The 25,408-nt window shown below is 38.2% G+C and overlaps 1 protein-coding gene across 1 annotated transcript in view; it reads left to right on the top strand.

The window, feature by feature from the left end:
- The first annotated feature begins 22,607 nt into the window (after nucleotides 1-22,607).
- ADGB (androglobin) overlaps nucleotides 22,608-25,408 on the top strand; it is a 234,675-nt gene continuing 231,874 nt past the window's right edge. Inside the window, exon 1 of the mRNA XM_025383011.1 lies at nucleotides 22,608-22,752. Within this exon, the coding sequence (XP_025238796.1) occupies nucleotides 22,679-22,752 (74 nt within the window). The 5' untranslated portion in view covers nucleotides 22,608-22,678. The remainder of the gene's footprint in view (nucleotides 22,753-25,408) is intronic.

Genomic DNA, 25,408 nt, shown 5'->3' with positions numbered 1-25,408 from the left:
ACTAGCGCCCCACCCCACAACAGGCCCCGGTGTGTGATGTTCCCTTCCCTGTGCCCATGTGTTCTCATTGTTCTGCTGAGAATGATGGTTTCCAGCTTCATCCATGTCCTTGCAAAGGACATAAACTCATTCTTTTTATAGCTGCATAGTATTCCATGGTGTATATGTGCCACATTTTCTTTATCCAGTCTATCATTGATGGGCATTTGGGTTGGTTCCAAGTCTTTGATATTGTGAATAGTACTGCAATAAACTTACGTGTGCATGTGTCTTTATAGTAGAATGATTTATAATCCTTTGGTTATATACCCAGTAATGGGATTGCTGGGTCAAATGGTATTTCTGGTTCTAGATCCTTGAGGAATCGCCACACTGTCTTCCACTGTGGTTGAACGAATTTACACTCCCACCAACAGTGTAAAAGTATTCCTATTTCTCCACATCCTCTCCAGCATCTGCTGTTTCCTGACTTTTTAATGATTGCCATTCTAACTGGCATGAGATGGTATCTCATTGTGGTTTTGATTTGCATTTCTCTAATGACCAGTGATGATGAGCTTTTTTTCATATTTTTGGCCACATAAATGTCTTCTTTTGAGAAGTGTCTGTTTATATCCTTCACCCACTTTTTGATGGGGTTGTTTGGTTTTTTTTCTTGTAAATTTGTTGGAGTTCTTTGTAGATTCAGGATGCATGGATAGATTGCAAAAATTTTCTCCCATTCTGTAGGTTGCCTGTTCACTCTGAATGCCCACAGAAGAAAGGGGGAAAGATCTAAAATCGGCACCTTAACATCACAATTAAAAGAACTAGAGAAGCAAGAGCAAACAAATTGTAAAGCTAGCAGAAAACAAGTAACTAAGATCAGAGCAGAACTGAAGGAGATAGAGACACGAAAAATCCTTCAAAAAATCAATGAATCCAGGAGCTGAGTTTTTGAAAAAACTGACAAAATAGATAGACTGCTAGCTAGACTAATAAAGAATAAAATAGAGAAGAATCAAATAGACACAATAAAAAATGATAAACGGGATATCACCACTGATCCCACCGAAATGCAAACTACCATCAGAGAATACTGTAAAAATTCCTTTTAGAAGACACTACTGAAAAGTAATTTTTCCTTGACTTATATTCTGCTTTGCAAAACTTTAAAATATTTATTTGTGCTATTAAGCATACTACTCTGAGTCTCGTATTTCAGGCATTTGGACATGCAGGAACAATGTTTGACAGCATGGCATGTTAATAAATTCAGTAATCCTTCTGTTTCACTTGCTAGCAGAGAGATTTCTGGGTCTCATCAAGAAATCAACATGTTGAAAGGACTTGAAGACATATTTAGAGAACAGAAAACTGTAAAGAAGTGACATGAAATTATCGTTGACAATAAAACAAGTATGTTGGAGGCTATGAAAAGTTCAGCATTTTGTTAACACTTCTTACATGCAGAAAGCAATTACAATCCTGAGTAAAATAATATTTACTTGCTAGAAGCAGAAAACCGGTGAGAAGTGATAAAGTGATAATATCACTTCTCTTTAGTGGAAAAGAAATATGACTTAGAAGAGATTTAGGACTGCTGGTTCTGAACATGTAAGAGATGTTAAAGCAGAGTAGGAAAGAAGATATTGTGTGTGAAAAGGGAATGTGAATGAAGACAAAAAAAAATCTTAATAAGTAACATGAGATATGTTAATAATCAATAATTGCTTGCAGATGATGCAATTAGTTGGCTGAAAACTACTGATGAGGTAACTGAGCTAATATGCCTAACAGTGCATACATTTTTTACATGATATTTATTATAACATTATTTGATCAACTCCAGGGAAAATGTTCATTTTTTTGGAAAAACAATGTTAACTGAAATGCAGATAAAAATTAAGAGAAAACTTTATCATCTTAAAACATATTACTCATTGATCCATTTCCAGGTTCATAGTTTAAGGATACAATTTTTTCAAATAATAATGTGAAGTGGGAATGCAAGAAAATATTAGCAATAAACATTTACTTAATGGCACCAATCTACATCTCCTAGAATTCTACTAAAAATATTCTGAAATCATCTTCTTTGAGCAGGATGTGAAATGAACTCTCATAATATGTGAAAAATAAATTTGGCTCATCTAGGAATATACCTGTTCTGAGAATTGAACCGCTCATCTTTATGGAAAAAAAAGTATTATTATTATTATTTTGCAATTTGCAGAGCTCAGTATTAAACTGCAAATATTACATGTAGCTTCTTTCTGTTGCTATGGGTAAATTACTTGAATGACTTCAACAGATTCTTGAACTGAGCAGAAATTGCTTCCCACTCAGTTATAATTTTACCATGCAGAGGCTAGAAATTGGGAATAAATAATGAAAGAGGTCATTCTGGTTCACATTTAATGCTCTGTGTGGGATGTAGCTGATGATTGGAGAGAAAAACATGACCTGGTGGTAGAGAGGTGTTGCTTTATGATTTGAAAGAAATTCTGGCAGCTCTGACTTTAATTTCACATAAGTAAATGGGAAAAAAAAAAAAAAAAACCTGTCATGAAGGAACAAATATGATTGGTAAAGTTTTACTTTTAAAGTTGTACCCTACAGAAAGAAGTAAATAATTACCATTAAAGAAAAGCATGGAATGTGGATTTCTTACAATCCAATCATACCTGTGGAATCATTTATCATTTGTTATTGAGGTAAACATTGAAGAAATTAAAGACATAAACTATATTTTTCCCAAAAGCGATTTGTATGAAATCCATAGCTTTGTTTATTGATAAAAAATTTGGAGGGTGTATTAGTCAGTTCAAGATAACAAAATACTATAGACTGGGTGGCCTAGACATTTATTTCTCACATTTATGGAAGCTAGAAAGTCAAATATCAGGGTGCCAGCATTATAGGATTCTGGTGAGAGCCCTCTTCTTGGCTTGCAGATGATTATCTTCTTGCTGTGTCCTCATTCTGTCCTCACATGGAAGGGAGAGAAAGAGTGCCCATTCTGGTGTTTCTTCTTATAAAGGCACTAATCACACCATGAGGGCCCCACCCTATGACCTCATCTAAATCTAACTGCCTCCCAAAGGTGCCATCTCCAAATGCCATAAAATTAGGAGTTAGGATTTCATACGAATTTTGTGAGGACACAATTAAGTCCATAGCAGTGGATTAAAGATGACCACAATTTATTTTAACTCTCCTTTTTGGGAAGTGATATTTATTTTCCTTTAGCTACAATCTAATCTGGCCCTGTGACTGCTTAAGCAATAGATTGCAGCAAAAGTGGCACTGTGTCAGTTCTAGGTTTAGCCATTTAGAAGACTGACTGGCAACCTTTGCTTCTGCCCTCTGGATACCCTGCTGTCAAGCTGTGAGTGCATGTGTAGGTTCTGTGGACACGAGCCCCACCAAGAGCCCCCAGCCTTTGTCCAGCATCAAGTCATTTGAGTGAGCCATCTGGGATATTCAGCCAAATAGAGCCTCCAGATACTTCCAGATGCTTACTGTGGTCCCACGTGGTATCACAGGACTAAAACTCCCCAGGTGATTCCAGTCAACACACAGAACTGTGGGGAATAATAAAATGATTGCTTTAAGCTATTAACTTTTGGTTGCTTTGTGATATAGCAATAGCTAATCAAAATGTGCATTTCACATAAAGCTTATGTTAAGTTTTGTTAAAAGCTAAGTATTATAGATAACAAAATGAATAAAAAATTAGTAAATTTGATCTGTAGCAAGTTGTGCCTGCAATCTAAGGGTCTTCTCAGAACTTCCTTGAGGGAGTTTTAACAATTCAATAAACTTCCTTTGGACCCGATCTTCCTAAAATGAAATTTATATTTCATTGGGTCTTGTACAAAAAGTATGTGAAAGTCCTATAAATATCTACAATTTAACGAATTGAAATCCTATCATTCCTAAAGTTCAAACGTGGAAACAGTACTTTTACTTTTGACCCTTGGTATACATGGGAGATTGGTTCCAGGACCCCCGATATGGCAAAATCCACACATACGGCCGGGCGCAGTGGCTCAAGCCTGTAATCCCAGCACTTTGGGAGGCCGAGACGGGTGGATCACGAGGTCAGGAGATCGAGACCATCCTGGCTAACACGGTGAAACCCCGTCTCTACTAAAAAAATACAAAAAACTAGCCGGGCGAGGTGGCGGGCGCCTGTAGTCCCAGCTACTTGGGAGGCTGAGGCAGGAGAATGGCGTGAACCTGGGAGGCGGAGCTTGCAGTGAGCTGAGAGGGCACCACTGCACTCCAGCCTGGGCGACAGAGCCAGACTCCGTCTCAAAAAAAAAAAAAAAATCCACACATACTCAAGTTCTACAGTGACCTGGTAACCACATCAGGCCAAGCTGTGTTGATTTTCATGTAATAAAGTTGTTAGTTGTTTTTCAGTTGCCATGGACCCCAGGTTGAAGGTCACATAACCTAAGCATGCCCAGATGAACCAAGGTGCAACCATATGGAGAACCAAAATGCTCAGACTGAGGAGTGGGAACTGAATGAATTAATAAGTGGACACCACATGGCAGTATCCAGGATCCGATCAAACTGAGCTGTGGTGTCACCCCCACGACAGGATCCAGGCAGAGATCTTGCCTCCCTGCCTCACTTCATTGGAAGATCCAGTCAGATCATGCCTCATTAACCTAGGCTTATAAATCAGCCCCAGCCTCCAGCTCAAGGAAATAGATTTGAGCATTTCCTCCTGTCTCCTTGCTAATCAACTTGGAATAAAGCTTTCCTTTGCTCAAAAGTCCGTGCCATTGTATTAGTCTCTATGGGCATTGATTGCTCTGTAACAGCCCTTTGGAGCCCACCTATATGAAAAGTCGTCCCTTCCCATATGCAGGGTTCACGTCTCCCAAATACTGTATTTTTGATAAGCAGTTGGTTGAAAACAGTACATGTCTAAGTTGACTTGTGCAATTCAATTCTGTTTTGTTGAAGGATCAACTGTATTTAGAACCTTACCGTAGTAAAGTTTGTCTGTTTTTAGTGATAACAGAAGAATGCCAAGAATTTAAATATTTTGACATTAAACTTCTATGTTCTCATCGATACGTTTTTAAAATAGATTAAAACAAAAAAAAAAAAAAAAAAAAAAAAAAAATCCGAAAGACAGCAAGCCTAGTCACCCTAAAAAGATTTCTTAGTTTCAATAAACTATAAATAGAAATATCTTTATCTGCATGTTTAGTTTTGGGATTAGGTGCCTGAATATTTCTATTAATATTTGGTCACAATGAATCAGTGACATAAAATTGCATTGGTTTGTCACTTAGCTTGTTGGATTTTATCTCAGATCTTAGGGTTGAGTTACATGTAAACATGTGCTTCTGTGGGTTGATTAAACACGTTTTTCAATCAAGTTTACTGAGAAACAGAGTTAGGAAACCTGTTTTCTGGGGTAAGCTTTGAGAAAAAACTACTAGCTGTGTTATTTTGAGCAAGTTGTCAACACACTTGCCTTAATATATGACTCAAGAAAAAAAATAACTATTCTTGTCCTGTTTACATGGAAGGATTGTTCTTCAAAATAAAGGCTCATATATACAAGGGATATTTATGGAGAAGGCTTTTTAAGCTAAAATAATTGTATTGTCATTCTTAATAATTTTGCTGTTAGTAATTTTGTGTTTTTTCTGTCAATTTTGAAAATTGTTTTATTACACTTTTCTGAGGTCCAAAGTTGATCATTTGGTCAATTGTGGTGTCTGCTTACTTTATTTATAAGGTCTCCGAAGTTAACTGATACTTAGTTGGAACATAAACCATGGCAGAACAATTGGGGAGAGATGATAAAAGATAATTATACAGATGTTGAAATAGAGATCACAAGACGGACAGAACAGACTCTTTGTGGCAATAAGATACCAAACTATAAACAAGACCTGAGGCCAGACCAGGCAAGGGTTAGGTCACACCCTTCAACTCTTAATAAAGTATGTTCTAGCCGGGTGTGGCGGCACACGCCTGTAATCCCAGCACTTTGGGAGGCCTAGGTGGGCGGATCACGAGGCCCAGAGTTTGAGACTGGCCTGGTCAACATGGTGAAACCCCGTCTCTACTAAAAATACAAAAATAAGCCGGGCATGATGGCTCATGCCTGTAATCCCAGCCACTTGGGAGGCTGAGGCAGGATAATTGCTTTAATCCGGGAGGCAGAGGTTGCAGTGAGCCGAGACGCACCACTGTACTCCAGTCTGGGTGGCAGAGCAAGACTCTGCCTCAAAAAAAAAAAAAAAAAAAAAAGAAAAAAAGTATGCAATGCAACAGGTTTTTGTTTGTTTTACTCTTTTTCTCCAGCAGCTAAACAAGCATGGAAGCACTGACCTCAAGATAAGCAACACTCAAACAATTGCAGCTCACTGACCACCATATGCTGAGTCACGTGATCCATAAGCCATAAATACAGCTTTGATTGAACAAGAGATTGATTTCAGTAACTTTCTCCTGATAAGAGACACTGGCCATGGACTGGTTCTGACCACTTTACAGAGGTTGAACACAGTGCCTTTGTGTCTTTGGCTCCACATTTGGACATATAGGACCTACGTGTAATGAATTTAAATGCTAGGTCTCCACCCCAAGTATTGAACATGGGACACATGTAACACACATATTTGCTTATTGCATTTTCATGCATTTCTCCCCTTCGTGAATATTCATTTTCACCTATAACTTGTTAAATATGTATACCGTACCAATTCATAGGGCATAAATCTCAGCCTCTCACTTTTTTCCTCTGAAGTGCCTGCTTTCTGTCTCTGCTTCAGGCTATGCTTCCAAGCCTGTCAGGATGGCCACCCTGAAGGCTGCAACTCTTCACAAGAAATAAAGCCCTCCTCTTCAAATTTATAGAGCTTGTGATTCTTCAGTTGATACAAAAAATTAGGTGACAATTTCAGGCATTGAAGCCTCTTTTTGTCCTAGCTCTATTTTAATCCATCCAGAACCTATAATGTATAGATCCTACCTCCAATTTACCATTCATCAGTCCCTCATGTCCTCAGTTTTTCTCCACATCCAACTTAGGCTCCATAGCTTATCCTTTTAGCCATACCTTTGCTTATATCATTTCTCCCTTGCTTCTCTTTCCTTATATATCTTCCCTGGGAAATGAAGTAACTACATAATGCTATGGTTAATTTTATATGTCAACTCAGCTGGGCTAAGGGATGTCCAGATAGCTGGTAAAATAGTATTTCTAGATGTGCCTGTAAGGGAATTTCTGGAAAAGATTAGCATTTGAATTGTTGAACTGACTAAGGCAGATGGCCATCCCCCAGTGTAAGTGGGCATCGTCCACTCCATTAAGGGCTTGACTAGAGAAAACAAAAAGTCAGAGAACACCCATCTTCTTTAGCTGGGACACCCATCTTCTCCCACCCTCAGATATTTGAGTTCCTATTTCTCAGAACTTCAGACTCTGAGGCTTACACAGTATACCCCTGCCCACCCTCCAGTTCTTAGACCTTCAGATTGACTGAATCACACTACTAGCTTTCCTAGTTCCACAGTTTACAAATGACTTATTGTGGGACTTTGAAGCCTCCATAACCACATGAGAAAATTTTCATAGTATATCCTCTCTTATATATCTATATGTATCCTGTTGATTCTGTTTCTTTGGAGAACCCTGACCAACACACAGAATAAGTATTCTTGTCTTGCTTCATTCATGCCACCTAATGTTTTTATAATTTATCCATGCATGTATCTGTAGTTAATTTATTTTGTTCCTGAATGGTATTGCTGAATATATCACAATTTTTTTATTCTCCTGTTTGTTGATTGACATTTGGGTTATTTCCAATTTTTGCTGTAAATAAATCTGCTGTGAACTGACTTGTAGAAATCTTTTTATGAGCCTATGTTATCAGTTTTCTTAGGTAAATATCTAAGACTGGAATTGCTGGATCTTAGAGTAGGTGTGTGCTTAACTTTACAAGCAACTACTAAACAGTTTTCCATCACCAGTAGGATAAGAGTTGCAATTGCTTGGCATCCTCTCCAACATTGATATTTATATTGGTTAAATTATGCTTCATAATAAATCTCTTTCATAAAATAACACTTATCTAGCCAGTTAATGGGAGCTGAATGGCCAAGGATAACCTCACTTGTATATTTGATGGTTCACCTCATTGTTAAGTGAAATGGTGGTCATGACTTGGCCTTGTGTATTTCAGAAGCTAGCAGGGCTCATCCACATGCTAGCTAGCTTACAAAATCAGCAAGAAAAGGCAAGCTCCAGTACATTTTCATTTTTTATCTCTCTACTTGGCTTATGTTTGCTAGTGTCTCAGTAGCCAAAGAAAGTCATGTGACTAAGAACATATTTAGAAGGTGTGGAAATAGACTCCATTTTTAATAGGAGGAACTGAAAAGTCCCACTGGGCAGGAACATTGCTACAGAGATAGGAAGTATGTGAGGCCTTTTTGCAGTCTTCTCTTTAACCACAAATTGCTTTTGTTATTCTCACGTGAAAAATATGATCACCCTATTCCAGTTTCATATCAATAATGGTATCATACTCAAAGTCTAGGATCTAGTTCTCTAAATCAGATTCAAGTAGAGATGAGGTGCCAGTAAGTATAGTAATCAAGACTTGGTCAGGGAAGCAGAGCTTCTGTGAGTGTTATTAGAATAAGGGATTTATTATATGAATTAGATTTTATACTCAAGTGAGAGTAGATGCAGTAAACAGGAGAATTGTTAGATCAGAGTCACTAATGAGTTTACCTGAAATGCTGGTGCAGGTGGACAAGTAAGATCCTTCAGGGGAATCAGAGAAACCAAGCACATCCAGCGACTGTAGTAGGACTAAGAAAAGGAAGTTCATGGAGAGGTCTATGGGAAGGTGTTGCCTAGGGTAGCTCCTGTGGCCAACCATCTGATGATCGAACTGTGACTGCTGTTGGTCATCAGGGCCATCAGCCCAGATGATGAGTGGGACATGTAGCAAATAAGAACATGCTGTAACTCAATAAACACATTTTCACCTATCTGACACTCTGTCTGACACTGACAAACATTCAAGAGTAATGGCCACCACTTCATTTAGGTGTTTTAAATCTTTAAAAGGTTTCTCTTTTGTCCAAATTTAAAGTAGAAAAGGAAATCCTGGGAAAGCTAGTTCTCAGTTTAACCAGATTGATACAGAATAATCCAGCATATTATTGCTAGTTTTTAAAATTTTCAGCATTGTAGTACTTCTATAGTGTATTTCATTGGGTTTTAATTTATACTACCCTAATGGCGGTGCTTACTGGTCATTCTTGTGTCTTATTTTGTGAATGGCCAAGTTTTGTGTTAGTTTTCATTAGGTTGTTGTCTTTTTATTATGAAATTTTATAAAATCCTTATCTGTTCTAAATTCAAATCCTCTGTTGTATGCATATATTGCAATTATTTTATCCAATGGAGACTGGTCTTGTAATTTTCTTAATAATGACTATCTTTGAAAAGAAGTTTTTAAATTTAGTAAAGTTCAATTTATTAAATGCCTTATTATGATTAGTGATTTTGTGTTCTAAGAAATGTTTAAATGCTCCCAAGGTTGAAAAGGTATTCTCCTACAATTTTTTCTAATTTCTCCTACATTTTTTTCCCCGATTGACTTTCTATGTATAAATCTACAATCCATCTTGAGATAATTTTTGCATATGAAGTGAGGTATTGGTCAAGGTACATTTTTTTCCATGGAGATATCCAGTTCTCCTGGTAGTAGATATTGAAAAACATATAATCTTGGTCTACATTAAATTTCATTGATTCCTCTCTTAAAGTAAACTTACCTCATTTCATTATGTATCTACTTCTAGACTTCTTATTTTGATGAACTTATCTGCTTTTCTATTCAATACCAATATTGGAGGTGGCTTTAGAATATTTCTTAAAATAATGCAAATGTTTTTGTTCAATTTAAAAATTAAAAATATTCCAGGTCACTGGCATTTTACATGAATATTAGTACAAGATTGTCAATTTCTACCAAAAAAAAAAAAAAAACTGCTTAAATTTTGATTGGAAATACATTGAATAATAGGAGTTGGAAAATCAACATTTTTACAGTGTTGATCCTTCTAACCTATGAATATTACATATTCTGTTTATTGACATCTTCAATTTTAGCAATAAAATTTTCAGGTAAAAGTCTTGTACTTCATTTGTTAAATTTATTACTAAGATTTTCTTGTTTTGTTTTGCTTTGCTTTGCTGTTATTGCAAATGGTGTTGTTTTTATTCCCCCACCCCAACCCCAATCTATTGTCAACATGGCAGCCAGATTCAAACAAAAATTAAATGTTGTCACTGCTTATTTCATAACCAACAAATGGCTTCTTCTGTTACTCATCATACACATCAAAACATCTTAATAACCTAAAAACTCCCGTGTTAATCTTCCTCCTCTCTTATCATTTTCCCTGTTATTTCTCACCTCCTTGTCATTTCTCCTAATGCCTCCATGCACACAGACTTGTCACTGTTACCTCCTTTGCCTGTAAAGGTCTAACCCAAATAGATACATGTCCCCTTTATCACTGTCTTCAGGTCTCTCCACAAATGTCACTGTAGCCTCTTGCTTCTGACCACATTATATGAAATAAACCTAAGTCATCTCCTCAGTACCCACTCCCACCATCCCATTTATCTGGGTGACCTTACATTTAAGTTTGTACAGAATGTCCCAGCTTATGCCTGCTGACCTGACATCATGTCTAGTTTTCAGCTCCTTTTGTTCTAGAAACATGTCCCTATTTAGACAATAAATTACCTATCACCCTACCTTTATCCTGATTTATTTTTCTTCATGACCATCAACTGTCATATTATATATTTGCATGGTTTTTTATTTCTAGTTTCCCCTCTTTTAAAGGGATTGTAAATTCCATGTGGCAGTCTTTATTGGAACTGTTTTATTTCCAACATTTAGAATGTGACCCAGCACATAGTACTCAGTAAATAACTGCTGAATTAAATAATTAATAAGTCCACTAGTTGTACCACTTTGGGCAAGTCACTTCACCTTTTGAAATTCTGTTTTCTTTTCCCCTTCGTTTTAATGAGGTCCTAGATGAAATCAGATCATAAGTCTAAACTCTAATAATTGTTTGTGAAACCTTCCTCCTTTTGAGGACAATTTCATTTAACAGTTGCTCTGTGTAGAGGGAGAATATTAGAGCAATGTTTTTAATAAGCTAGAGTAATCATCTAAAGCAATGAAAGACATTGTTCTAAAGTGTAATTTCATCTAAGCAGCATTGGATTGACTTAAAAATAATAATCACAGTGACTTTATTTGCATGAAGAAATTAAGCAGAAATCCTTATTAATCATTTTCTGACTTGAATTTTCCCCCCAAGTTCTTATAAAATTAAAAATATATTTTATAGCATGGGTAAAGTTATTTAGGGAATTTAATTTACAATGATAATACCCAAATTTCCATCTCTAGCTCAGATCTATGCCCTGAACTCCAGACTCATATATCCAACTATGTTCATGAGCTCTCTGCTTGGGTTACTAACAGGCATCTCAAAACTAAAATGTTGAAATCTAAACTCATTTTCTGCCATAGCCTATGCTCTCAAAGCCTCTCATTTCAGTGGATGGCAATTGCATACTTTCAGTTGCTCAGGCCAAAATCCTTGCTGTCACCCTGACTCCTCTTTTATCTCATTTTATCTCATACCTCACATTCAATCTGTCAGCAAATCCTATTAGCTATACCTTCGAATATACCAAGAATCAGACCAGTCCTTATTCTCCTATACTTTTACCCTAGCGCAGCCAACATTGCATTTCTCTGAATTACGACAATAGCATTTTAACTTGCTTTCTGTAGCTTCTGCCCTTCTCATCCTGAGCAGCCACCTATGTCCATTTTCAACAAATCATCCAGAAAGATCATTTTAAAGCCTAAGTCAGATCATGTCACTTCTTTGCCCCAAATTCTCTAATTGCTTTCATCTGATTCAGAATAAAGGCCATGTTCCTGATAGGGAGGTATAGGATCTGCATCCTGCTGCCTCTCCAAATTCATCTTTTACTACTTTTCCTCTTGCTCTGTTTGTTCTTCTCATGAAGACACAGAACACACCATGTATCTTCCTATCTCAAAATTTCACTGGCTACTGGCCTTGCCCAGAATGCTCTTACCTTCAGAGGTACGGGTGGCTTGCTCTCTTACACACTTCAAGTCTCTCTTCAGATGTCCCATTATCAGAGTGGCCATTCCCATACCCTTGATGCAATTATAGCAATTTCCTCCTCAGTTTTTCCATTTCCTATTTTCTCTACCCTACTTCCCTTTCCTATCCAGTATTTACCCACTTTTGACATACTATAACAACATAGTTATTATGTGTTTATTATCTTTCTCCCTGTACTAGAATGTAAGTTCACAAGGACTAGGGCGTCTGTTTGAAACCCTTCCAGACCCTGGAATTGGACTTTGAACAGAGAAGATGTTCAACAAATTTGTGTTAAACCAAAGAATGGGTAAGTCTGTTTATTAGATGAAGTTTTCGTTATCCAATGCTCTTGTTCCTCTTATGGTCTTTAACTTTAGTTCCATTTTTCAGACTCCTTGATAAAGCAAACTTATCTTAAATGTGTTGCCTTTAAATTAATACATATTTTAAAACTATGTTTTAAACTTGGGTATGAAGTTGAAAATATGCTCAAATGCAAACAGTGTAAAACGCCTAATCACATGTGAAAGCATCATTCTCTGAGTGACCAACACATGCCTCATGTCAAGAGGGATGACAAGGTTGGATGTCAATCGTTTTTAGTGTTCCCCTTTTTAGAGGGGAAAGGATTGGCAGAATCAGAGATACTATGATTCCTTTCCACTTCGTTTCCCAGGCTTCTGCCACTGCTCACTTCTTGCTGTTTTAATTCCGCAAGCAGCCCACCGTGCATATGTATTTACACTACCCTCTAATTGTTCAGTTTCCCATAGTGATGCCCTACTCAAGATGTTCCTCACCCTCATTAAGTATCCCTTAATCCTGGAAGTGCTGGTGTCTATACTAGCACTAACGAGGATCTGGAATGTCATCCAGTTCATCTGACAATTCTATTTTTTTTTTTTTCTTTTTTGAGACAAGGCCTGGCTCTGTCACCCAGGCTGGAGTGCCATGGCACAACCATAGCTCACTGCAGCCTCCACCTCTTGGGCTCAAGTGATCCTCCTGCTTCAGCTCCCAAAGTGCTGAAATTACAGGCATGAGCCACCATACCCAGCTTACCTGACAATTTTCTCAGTAAGGAAACTAGAACTTGAAAAGATGAAATGACTCATGCAAAGCCAGTCCAGGCCTCCACTTCTCCATTCCTGTTCATCTGTCCTGTACTGTATTTCCATTCACAGCAGTTAAATATAGGAATAACATAAAAGTCCAGTAAGAGGGCAATGGCTAATTACATCCATGTGATGGCTTACTACACAGATATTAAAATTTTTATTTTGTAGAAAACAATTAAATGACCTTAGTAAATGTTAACAACAGTTTATTTAAGTGAAAAAAGTCAAATAATATAATCTAAATTTATAAAATAATTGTGTGTATAATGGGAAGCCTCTGTAACATCAAAATATTGTCAGTGATTATTTCTGGAAGTTAGTATTAGAGATTTTTTTATACCTGCCCTTATACTTTCATATTTCCAAAATCAACGCTTTTTTGTTTTTTTGAGACAGAGTCTCGCTCTGTCACCCAGGCTGGAGTGCAGTGGCGCGATCTCTGCTCACTGCAAGCTCCGCCTCCCGGGTTCACTCCATTCTCCTGCCTCAGCCTCCCGAGTAGCTGGGTCTACAGGCGCCCACCACCTCGCTCGGCTAATTTTTTGTATTTTTACTAGAGACGGGGTTTCACTGTGTTAGCCAGGATGATTTCAATCTCCTGACCTCATGATCCGCCCGCCTCGGCCTCCCAAAGTGCTGGGATTACAGGCTTGAGCCACCGCGCTCGGCCAATCAACGCTTTTATTATAATAATAATAATAATAATGATAATAATAATAATAATAAATCTAACTTTTCTCCAACTCCATGCTCCTGATTAACTTTGTCTGCATTTTTAAACACTAGAATATATTTTTAAATGCTACCTTTTTGTATACATAGTATGTGTAAGATACGAGATTTAAATATGTGGAAAATTGAATAAGCTTCATAAATGTAAAGAATTACTAGCAATTAAGTTAAAAGACAGAATGGCTTCTAACAACCTTCACAAGTTATATAAGGTGAAGATTCTTTGGGGGAGACTAGTATACCTTATGATAATCATGAAGCTCTATCTTTTCTTTTAATTCTCATGTTTTAAAATTATACTTCAAATGAACTTTCTATCCTTTTAAAGTTTTTGGAATTACTTGAAATCTTTATAGATCATCTCAACACAAAATTCTGTTAGTCTCTTCTTTGCAGCTTCGGTTTATGCCAAGCTATTTTTGAATCTTTATGCAGACTACCTAATGGTGTCTCATATAAGAATGATTATGTTGTCTTATGTTGTTTCATTTTTGTTTAAAATATGCATCTCAATTGTCACAATAATCAGATGAGGAATGAAGTTTACAACCATTTTTTTGTTTGTTTGTTTTGTTTTTTGAGACAGAGTCTCTCTCTGTTGCCCAGGCTGGAGTGCAGTGGCACCATCTCGGCTCACTACAAGCTCCACCTCCTGGGTTCACGCCATTCTCCTACCTCAGCCTCCCAAGTAGCTGGGACTACAGGCGCCGGCCACCACACCCAGCTAATTTTTTTGTATTTTTAGTAGACACGGGGTTTCACCATGTTAACCAGGATGGTCTCGATCTCCTGACCTCGTGATCTGCCCGCCTCAGCCTCCCAAAGTGCTGGGATTACAGGCGTGAGCCACTGCGCCCTGCTACAACCATTGTTTAGATGAGTAAAACCAAAGTCAGAGAGTCTAAATAGCTTGCCTATTGTCATACACCTTACAAATAATGGAGCTAAGATGAAACTCAAGTCTAAATGCCAGTAAACTCACTGCTACAATTAGAATCTACCTATATACTGCCTAAATAGAATCTTCTAAATTAACTTGGTGACATATTGCATAAGTGAGAAAATGGGGAAGTTTGTCTAGTGTTCTTTCATCTGCTCTCGTTCTCGTACTGAAACCCTCAAAACATCACCTTTCACTATCTAGAACTTCTTGCTGCCACAAGTCACCCAGGACTGCTTCATGATCCAGATCTGAAATGTCACTCCAATCCTCTCTTCATGTATCTGTCTTGTGCTTATGCCCACGTGTCTAATCTCAGCTAGAGATTTCTTTCCAGTCATAATGTGCTATATGACCCCTTTGATGTCCTTCATCAGGATTGACAGTTATTCTATAGAATTCATTGTGTCATTTTGTAAATATCAGTCCTAGTTCCTTGCAGGTTCATAACTCACAAGATTATGAGTTCTTTGGGGATAAAAACCAAATCTTAGTCATCTTTTTAGAAATACACCAGGCATAAAATTAACCTCCAGACTGAATGATGGGATAATGATGGGGAAGTGGCTCCCTGAGATGTCCAGCAATAGGAAGGATAGATTCCTGGAAGCAGAATTTCTAGGTCAAAAGATATGAATATACTGAGAAAATTGAAAGAGTCTGGCTCAATTTACACTCCCACCCACATTGTATGAAAATGTCAGAATTATTGCACTTTTAACAGCAGTGAGTATTATCACTTAAAAAAAATCTTTACCAGTTTGAGAAAAAATTTTATTGCTATTCAGAATAAATATTTTTGGTTGTTTTTTCAAAAAAAAATTAACCTCCAGATAAACTAAACCTCCAGATAAAACACAATTACATGAAAATAAAGAAAAATTAACAGCCATAACAGATGGTACAAGCACCCAAGAAGGTAAAATGCCACATGTCTTGTAGCTAATAAAAAATAGAGCAAATGAGGAAAACATGTCCCATTAGGAGGAAAGATAATTCAACTGAACCTGACCCAGAAATGATATAGATGTTAGTTAATAGACAAGAGCAAGAAATCAGTTATTATAACTATATCTCATATTTTTAGAGTGGCAACAGCCATCCAGTTTCTTAATCCTTATAATTATTTCTCAAAACCTCTCATAGGCCTGAGTTATTGTACCTGTTGGTGCATTCTCTTCCATTATTATCTTGTTGTTATTTACCACAGGTCAAAGTTTAACAGTTGCACTGCAATTCTGCACTAATGAGGAACTCCTTATGATCTGTTGGTCAGCTCCAAAGCTGACCCATTTTACAATGTTCGCTTTAACGGTGGTTTTAATCCATTTGGTTGTGATGCCCCGGTGTAGTTTTCTCATGTTTATTCTGCTTGAAGTTTATTAAGTTTCTTTGATCTGTGGATTTATAGTTTTTATAAAATTTGGAAAATTTCAATCATTTTTTCATAGAATTTTTTCTGCATTCATTGTGACATCCCTGACCCCAGCCCTCACCATTCAGGGACTCCGACTAATCTCTATTAGACAATTTGAAGTTGTTCCGCAGTATCCAAACGCTCTATTTGTTTGTTCAACAGTCTTTTTTCTCTGTATTTCACTTTGGACAATTGCTATTGATGGTCTTCAAACTGGAGAATCTGTTTTTCTGCAATGTCTAATCTGCTGTTAGTTCCATACAGTTTATTTTCTCTCTTTTTTTTTTTTTTTCTTTGGAGATGAAGTCTTACTTTTGTCCCCCAAGCTGGAGTGCGATGGCATGATCTCAGCTCACTGCAACCTCTACCTTCTGGGTCCAGGTGATTCTCCTGCCTCAGCCTCCTGAGTAGCTGGGATTACAGGTGCATGCAACCATGCCCAGCTATTCTTTTTATTTATTTATTTATTTATTTTATTTTTTTAAGCAGAGACAGGGTTTCACCATGTTGGCTAGGCTGGTCTCGAACTCCTGACCTCAGGTGATCCACCCGCCTCAGCTTCCCAAAGTGCTGGGATTACAGGTGTGAGCCACCGCACCCGGCCACAGTGTATTTTCAATGTAGACGTTGTACTTTACATTTTTTAAAGTTCCTAAAATGAACTTAGCATATTCTTTCTTCTAGCTTCTTGAACATATGGAGTTCAGTTATAATAAATGTTTTACTGTCCTGTCTAATAATTTTCTTATTTTTTCTGAGTTACTTTCAATTAATTGATATTTTTCTTTTAATGAGACATATTTTTCTTATTCTTTCTGCACCTGCTAATTTTTATTGGATACTAATCATTGAGAATTTTACCTTGTTGGTAAGTAAACAAGGTAAAATTCTTGTTTACTTGAATATTTTTGTATTCCTAAAAACATTCTTAAGATTTTTTTCTGTGATGCTGTTATTTGGAAATAGTTTGATACTTTCAGATCCTGCTTTTCAGGTGTGTTGGTTGAGACTAGAGGAGAGTTTCATCTAGAATGAATTGTTCACTCTCAAGGGCAAAACTCTCTTAGTATTCTAGTCCATACCCTGTGAATTATGAGTTTTTTCCAATCAGGCAGATGGTAATAGGCACCATTCCCAACCTACTGAAGGCTCAAAGAAGGTTATGCCTTCTAAACTTTATAGGTATTTTTTTCGCCTGGCCTCAGGGAATTTCCTCACATGAAGGAACAGATAAGCAGTCATGAATACTGAGCCCTCCTCTCTGAAGATCTCTTCTCTGCACAGTTCTGTCCTCTCCATACTCTGCTCTGTGTAACTTCTACTTTCTGGCACTCCGTTCTGTGAATGCTGGCTGCCCAGCCTCCCTGGACTTCAGCTCTGTCTCTCCCAATCAGGGTCACCATCAGGCTCTACCTAGGTTCCCCCTCTCTGTGCCACCACCTAGCAGTAAGTTGGGACAATTAAAAGGTTCAGTTTTTTTTGCTTTCCATCTCCCAGGGATCACTCTCTTTCATTGTCTGACAGTCAATATCTTCATACATTTTCTTTAGTTTATTAGTTATTTTCATGCAAGAAGGTAAATTCCCTGTTACTTCATCTTGCTTGGAAGTGGAAGTCTTCCCAAATCCCGTTTTAGAATCTGCTTCCTAGAATCATCCCTATTATTAACTGTTCCAAGTTAGTTCCAAGGAAACAGACTCTGGCACTCTGAGATTTGCATGCATCAGGTTTATTAGTGAGTGTTCTCAATAACATCTGTAGGGGAAGCAGGACTGGGGAGAAGGAGAAGTTAAATTGCAATGCAGTTGTAACAGCAGCCTTCATGGGTCATAAGGGAAGTTCTGGAGAGAGAACCACCTTTCAGACTTGCCCCATTTCTATCCCTTTTCTTACAAGAACTCGTGGGCCACAGGTAGCTATCAGTGCAAGTACGCAGCAAAGGGTGAGTGCCTCTGTCTAGAAGGGGAAACAGAACCACCCATCTGCTGCACCAATATGCAATGCGTTGTACAAAAGTAGGTTTGTTTGCATCCTGATGAAGCGTTTAGTTACAGTCAGTCATTGCTGCTGCTTGAAGCAGCTTATCAAAATGGAAATTGTTTTCCAACTAAAACTTATTTCCATATCCCCCATTTTTTAAAGAATCTCTGTTCAGAATTTGCTTTCACAGATCATTAAAACCATAAATTCAATTTTGTCCAGAACAATGGGGCTTTCTGGCAGGGCCAGCAGGTTTCATATCTGCAGGATCCAACCTCTCCTTAACAGGTGTAGAGACTGAATATTAGTGGACACAACTGAATGTCAGTTGTGATTTCTAATACCATTTTCAATGATATGAAGTAACTATGTTGTGAACTCTGTTTGAAGTAGGCGGTGTGTAGCAGAGTGTAGGAGCCTTCACTCTGAAACCAAAGTGCTCACCTATGCATTCTGACTCCACTCCCCCTGTGCTTTGGACTTTGGGCAAGTTGCTTTGCCTTTCTAAAGCTCATTTTCCTTCTCTATAAAATGGGCTGAGTTTTATATTTCATAGGGTTGTGATCACTGAAGGTTTCAGAGGCAGAATAATGTGGTTATAAAGAGCATGGTCTAGAGTCAGGAGTTTGAATCATGCCTGACCACTTACTAACTTAATTTAACCACTCTTTGCCTATTTTCCTATTTATAAAAGAGAGATTATAATAGCAAATTCCTAGGTTGTTTGTAAGGATTAAGTGAATTAATACAGAAAAATAGCTTAAAAGAGTGTCAAGCACATAGCACGTGATCAACAAATGTGAGCTCTTATTATTAAGGGTTTAGGGGCTTCAGGAGTTTGAATGAATTTAGTGGAAGAAGAGTTTTGCTTTGAGTGACCTTACAGTCTAGTAAAGGATAAAAAACAAGGCATAAATATTAATAAAAACAAGGCAAATATTAATAAAAAAATTCATTATAGGAATTTGAAAAGATGAACAAATAAAGTTCAGTTCTGTAGGAAATAAAGGAGAAGGGTGTTAATTTCCATGGAAACGTGAAAAGAACAGAACTTGAAGTGACAGTTAAATTCAACCTTACCCAGAACATGTAGAATGCATACTTTCTCATTTGACTGGTTAAATTCCAAGTAATTCTATAATTGACCTAATTGCAAAGATGTAGCTGAGCAGCACCATCTATATAATTCCCTATGGCTGTGGAATAAAGTGTCTGAAGATGCCTGGAGTCATGGATTTAAGAAACAGAAATGCTGCCACTCAGTCCACCCCTGCCACCTCCCACCCAGTTCCCTTCATCTAGGATTCCTATTGGTGGAGGGAGAAGTGGTTGCCAATTCTCACTTCCCTATTTAGGCAGATCCTCAAGCAGAGAGACTCCTGCCTGTTTTGTTTCTGCTGATATAGGGAAGTGGGTACCTCTAACCACTTCCCTAGGGAGCAGGCGCTACTGCTGCCTGAAGCCAAATATCTCTTCCCCGAAAAGGAAGTATAGATTAGAGAGAGACCCTACTCTGGGTAGCTTAAATAAAATATAAGCCCTGTTTCTCAGTCTTTGAAAGTTGCTAAATAGCAAGAGTTTGGAAATCCCTAAACTCAGTCCCAGGGCAATCATCTGCACGGACAGTTAGTCCAGAGAATTGGAGAGAGGACAGGCTATGGAGTGGCCAATCTTCCTCTGCCACCTACCACCTGCTCCATGTCAGGCAAGTCCCATTTCCTCTCTGCATTTCGGTTCTTTACGTGTGGAATAATAACATTAGCTGTAATTCTCTGAGTGCTTGGGATGTGTCAAGCATATGTGAGGTTTTATTCTTCCCTTTTCACAAATAAAGAAAATGGAAGTTAAATAACTTACCCATAATTACCCAACAAGAGTCAGGATTTAAATTCAAGTTTATCTCTAAAGGAGCTAGCACTCTTCCCTAAACCTTGCATGTAGTAGGTACTCAATAAATCACAGCTATTATTATTATTATTCCAAATTGACATTGACCACAGTTATAAGACCACAGATATAAGAAAAATAAAAACAGCAGTAGGACCAATTGTCCTTTCTGCATTGGCACAATAAACATCATGTTAGGCTTTGTGGCTAGAACTATCATACAGAGGAACAGATTTGCTCTTATAATTATAGCCTGATCAGAATCTTAGCTCCAGAAAGAAGAGAAATTCCATTTATGCATGCTGTACTCTTAATAAAATAAAGGCGAAAGAACAGTGGAGTAGGAATTAGTAGGCAACTTATACTCATCACATTTTTTATGATGATCTTATTCCATTCTGATGACAACCCCCTTACTTTATCCTAATTTAATAGATGTTTAAAAAGTAAGCTCTAAGTGGAGTAGTGATCTGTTTGGCTTAAAATAGCAATCCTGACTTTAATGTGTTTAGTCCAAATTCCATCAATAAATAACCCAGCAACTTTTGGCAAGACATTTTGCTTCTCTTGGCCTGGAGTTATTTGTCCATAAGGCTTATATTCCCTAATTGTGTTGGCTTCTAGCAGCCATTAACAATGACTGCAGGGATAGTCCTTGTTCAAGATGAAACTCACCTGTCTGTGGGGTTGGCTGCTTAAAGTTGTGCTGTTTTCAGCCAAGAGTCTTTGTATATGCTTCTAGCTATAAATTTGATTACTGTGATGAAATTTGGTAGTAAATAATTCTTCTCACTATTTATTCCTCTACTTTCACTCAAGAGAGTTCTCTGGAAGTTTGAATTATGGTATAAACAAAGTGGAACCTTTACGATGTGTTCATTGTCTTTAAGTGTATAGGAGATGTTTGCGGGGCAGTCTTGTAGTCATAACATTAACACTGCTGACTTTGAATTTATTTATTTTACATATAGAAATACAAAGAAGCTGCTGTCTGTCATCTAGGTAACCCCCAATAGTAATCCAGCAGTAATAAGATTGGGATAGTCTGACAAACTGTAGGCTATGCTGAGTGGAGAGCTCCGGGCATTCATTTGTCAGAGAAGTTGAAAGGTTGTCTTTGCAGGAAGCTGCCTCTTGCCTGTACAAGTGGAACTGTGGGCATGTGCCCAGTCCCATGAGTGGAGGGGATTTCTTTTATTTAAAGATACTTAACTATTTCTAGGCTCATGAAAGACACCAACCAGTAGTAGGGGTTCTAAGCCTAAGGGCTGTGTGTCAGATCTCTCTGAAGTGAGGTTATATTGGACCAACACAATATTTTGTTTTGTTTTGATGAATTTGCAAGCTCTTGCAGTCTAAGCACGTCTTAGTTAAGCATAGTATCCACTACTCTGTATTTAGCTGGCCAAACTTCATTCATTTACGTTGTCTGCTGCTCCTTGAAACCAGGTGGTCTGTCATCTCTGAAAGAGTGGCTCCTATTTGCTGGGCTTTCATAGTGTGCTATACACTTTACATCTTATCCTCAAAACAGAACTGTGAGTTAGGTATTAGCATCTCCTATTTATGAGTAAACTGAGGCTTAAAGGGAAAAACTAGCCCAAGGCAAGATAACTAATAAATACCACCATTGATGACTGAGCCTTAAGCCGGTGCCCTAATAAGTCTCATTTTACTTGGTTCTGTCTGTGTCATCTGGCCCCTGGACTTTTTCTAGGAAAGTCTATAAAGGACCACTTGAGCCCATGACTTGGGCTCACTCTTTCATTTGAACAACAAGACACCTTATTGGTTTTATTACAGATATCATCATCACCTAGCCTTCAGCGGCTCAAGGTGTCATTTTTTCTGCCTTCCTTATACCCACTGTGTTAATTTCTGGACCCCAGGTTTTCGAGCCATTAACAAATTCAGCGTGTCTATAATGTCGCCTTAGTGATTACTGAAGGAACTTGTTATGTTAGCCAAGAGAATACCTGGGGTGGTACTAGGATAATATCCACCTTCAAACAGCTGAATATTCAAGAGTCGACAAATGTCTATGGTTCCTAAGGGCAAAGCCAGGCAGAGTGGGTCCTGCAGAAAAGAACGCCAATTAATCAGGGCTGCGCAGTAATCCTAATGTCAAACCCACGCCCCAGAACCTCGATTTCTCTCCAGACACCAACTCCAAGATCCTCCACTGGGATGTGGGATTTGAGTTTAGGCGCTTGCGTCTCACTGCAGCCAGAGGCCCCAGAGCCCGCCCCCAGGGACCCGCCCCCGCTCTCAGGGACGCTGGACGCCGGACGCCGGACGCCGTCTCCTGGCAACGCAGACGCTCAACCTGAGCGCGCCCGCAGGCGCTTTGCTCAGAGCTCAGACCTGCATAGATCGGCTTCTGCCATGGCCTCCAAACAAACTAAAAAGAAAGAGGTGCATCGTATCAACTCGGCGCACGGATCGGATAAATCGAAAGAGTAAGGGACCTCTGCCTGCCCGTCCATCCCTTGGCCTAGTCCCTTGGCATCACCACTAGTTCTGGGGCTGCCTCCCTGTAGCAAACTCTGCCAGGGCAGAAGTTTAGTGGCCTCCTCGCAGCTTGTCTTCTCTAGTAAACCAGATCCAGGAGGTGCTTGCTCTCATAATTCTCTCTTACCTGTCTTGACTCACTTCCTTTCCCAGAGCCCCTGATTTTCTTGCTTTGGGTGCTCGGCTCCCATGGGTGAATCTCCCACCCCTCCTCTCCTTCATAGCCCTCTCAGACAGTTAGAAAGGCCATAGCTTTCCTAAGAAAGAGGCATATCTCAAAGACTTCTGGTTAAAGCCACATCTGCATGGCCCCAGAAATGATACAGACAGAGAAGGACAGACAGACATGGACACATTTCACCTTAATGGTGATTTGCTAGTATGCGTCTGCCCGGTCCAACGACTCCGACCTTTAATCAGATATAATCAGACATAAAGTGGCTTCAAAACCTTCAAACAGCATAAATGTATAGTTCATGTTACTCTAACGTTTACTCTGAGAAAGTAGAGGTAGACCCTCGATCAGGGAATCTTTATGGTGCCTTTGTCCTGGGCTGGTGTTAGGTGGTGTGTCTTAGGATGTACTTCCCCACGATTATTATTTTCTTTGGTCGGTTTCCCTAGAGATATCCAGTTATCAGCAGCACAGGACTGGGGCTATTGTTTGAACTTACGCCATTTCTAACGTTCATTCCCACTGTGAGAATCCCAGCTGCCAGCCCTGCTTCAGTGGGATCATTCATGTTATTCACGCTCTGCCTGATGGGAAGGGCGATGCAATCAATCATTTCAAATTGAAGTTTTACATCCTTGATGCCTGTTTCTCCATTTCCTTCCCTGGCTGAAAAATTCCACATTGGACTGATCCCTAGGATTCACTGATCCCTAGGATTTAAACTCTTTCTCTTTGTGAATTCTTCTCCCAGACTCATTCCCATGTCTGTGAATCTCTAGTCCCTTAGTTCTAACCTCTCTCATAGGCAGGTTTCCAATTACCTGGCAGATAATCCACTCCTTTTACTAGCTTAAATTTTAGATATATATAAGTAATATTACATATACAATTTTATGTAGATATTACATATCTAGTAGGATTGCTCTACTTCTGTGTACCAAAGTCAGGTCTTTTCAGCATTGTCTAAGGGTTTCCATTCCTCTAGGTCCAAGGCCAAGGAGCCCCGTCAGAATCAGGCCTCTAATTACTTCTCTAACGTTACGTTCCACTAGCTTCCTCTCCACTCCCTCAGTCATCTCAGGATTGTTCCCACCGCAGGCCTTTACACTTGCTGTTTCCCATATTGGAAAGCTTTTCTGCTCAAATATCTATATAGTTTTCTCTCTCCCTTCCTTCAGGAGTGTACCTAAATATTATTTTCTCCCGTTAGCTTCTTTGGCCACTTGATTTAAAATTACAACCTCTGCTTCTCTGCCAAAACAAAACAAAACAAAACAAAACAAAGCTCCCTGTCTTCCTTCACTGCTTTGTTTATTTTCATTGACTTTTTTTTGCTCATTTAACATGCTATATATTTCACTTTTTAAAAACTACATTTATTTTTCATTTGTCTTCCCAATAGGAAAGGCAGGGATTTTTCCTTTTCTATTTTATATACTGTTGAATTCTTAGTACTTAGAGTAGTTCCAAGGTCATACATAGTAGCTCTCAAAAGTGTTTAGTGAATGAATGAGTGACTCTCTTAACTAGGAGACATTAAAGGATTGCAAAAGAATTTTGAATACACCCCCCACCATACACACACATAAATAACTAAGTCACTGATGTTATAAGTAATACACATTGAAGGCTCACAACTCTTTAGGAGCTTCGGGAAAATCTTGGACTTTAATGAGTTTATATCCTGAAAGAGATGTGACTGTTAACTCCCACAAAGAAACTTACCAAACCAGACACCATAAAACACATTACTTGCCCTGATCCTGGTTGATGGTTGTATTACACAATAGAAACTAGATCCCCACTGGTAAGATGCAAACTCTCTTCTTACTAAGAATTTTTATTTCTTTTTGAGATAGTAATAAATGTCTAATATGTTTTTCTAGAAAATATGTGAATTATGTCAATAAAAATGTATGCATATATTTATGAAAATAGAAGAGGAAGGGCAAAGAGTTATTTTTTAAAAGCTAAGGTTTGTTAGAAACTATCTATTGAACATCAAATACCAAATCATTAGATTTTTCTGTAGCATTAAATGATAGGATGTTAAGTTCATTATAAATCAAGTCTATCTTCTAAGTTTAACTGAAGAACTAATCACAGAAACAGAGCTCACCCCTAGATGTAGGACAGACAAAGTGTCACTTAGTATGAGGCACAGAGATCAAAGTCTAGCAAGGCCCTTTATTTAAAATACACTGGGAGATTTAGAGTAAGTTTTTATGTCATTTTACCACACCTTGTGTTTACACATCCAATAAATGCGACCAACTCTAACATGGTACTGGATACAGAAATAAAAGAAAGTCTTCAGAACCTTGAAAATGGCTATGCAATAGAATCTTATTCTCCTAGAGATGCCATCTTTGGCATCTCTCTTTTGCCCTAAAATTATGTGTCAGACTGGGAATAAGTGTCATGTTTGG

Source organism: Theropithecus gelada, chromosome 4, assembly GCF_003255815.1.
Source record: "Theropithecus gelada isolate Dixy chromosome 4, Tgel_1.0, whole genome shotgun sequence".
Taxonomy (NCBI): domain Eukaryota; kingdom Metazoa; phylum Chordata; class Mammalia; order Primates; family Cercopithecidae; genus Theropithecus; species Theropithecus gelada.
This window is presented reverse-complemented; position numbering and strand designations above follow the sequence as displayed.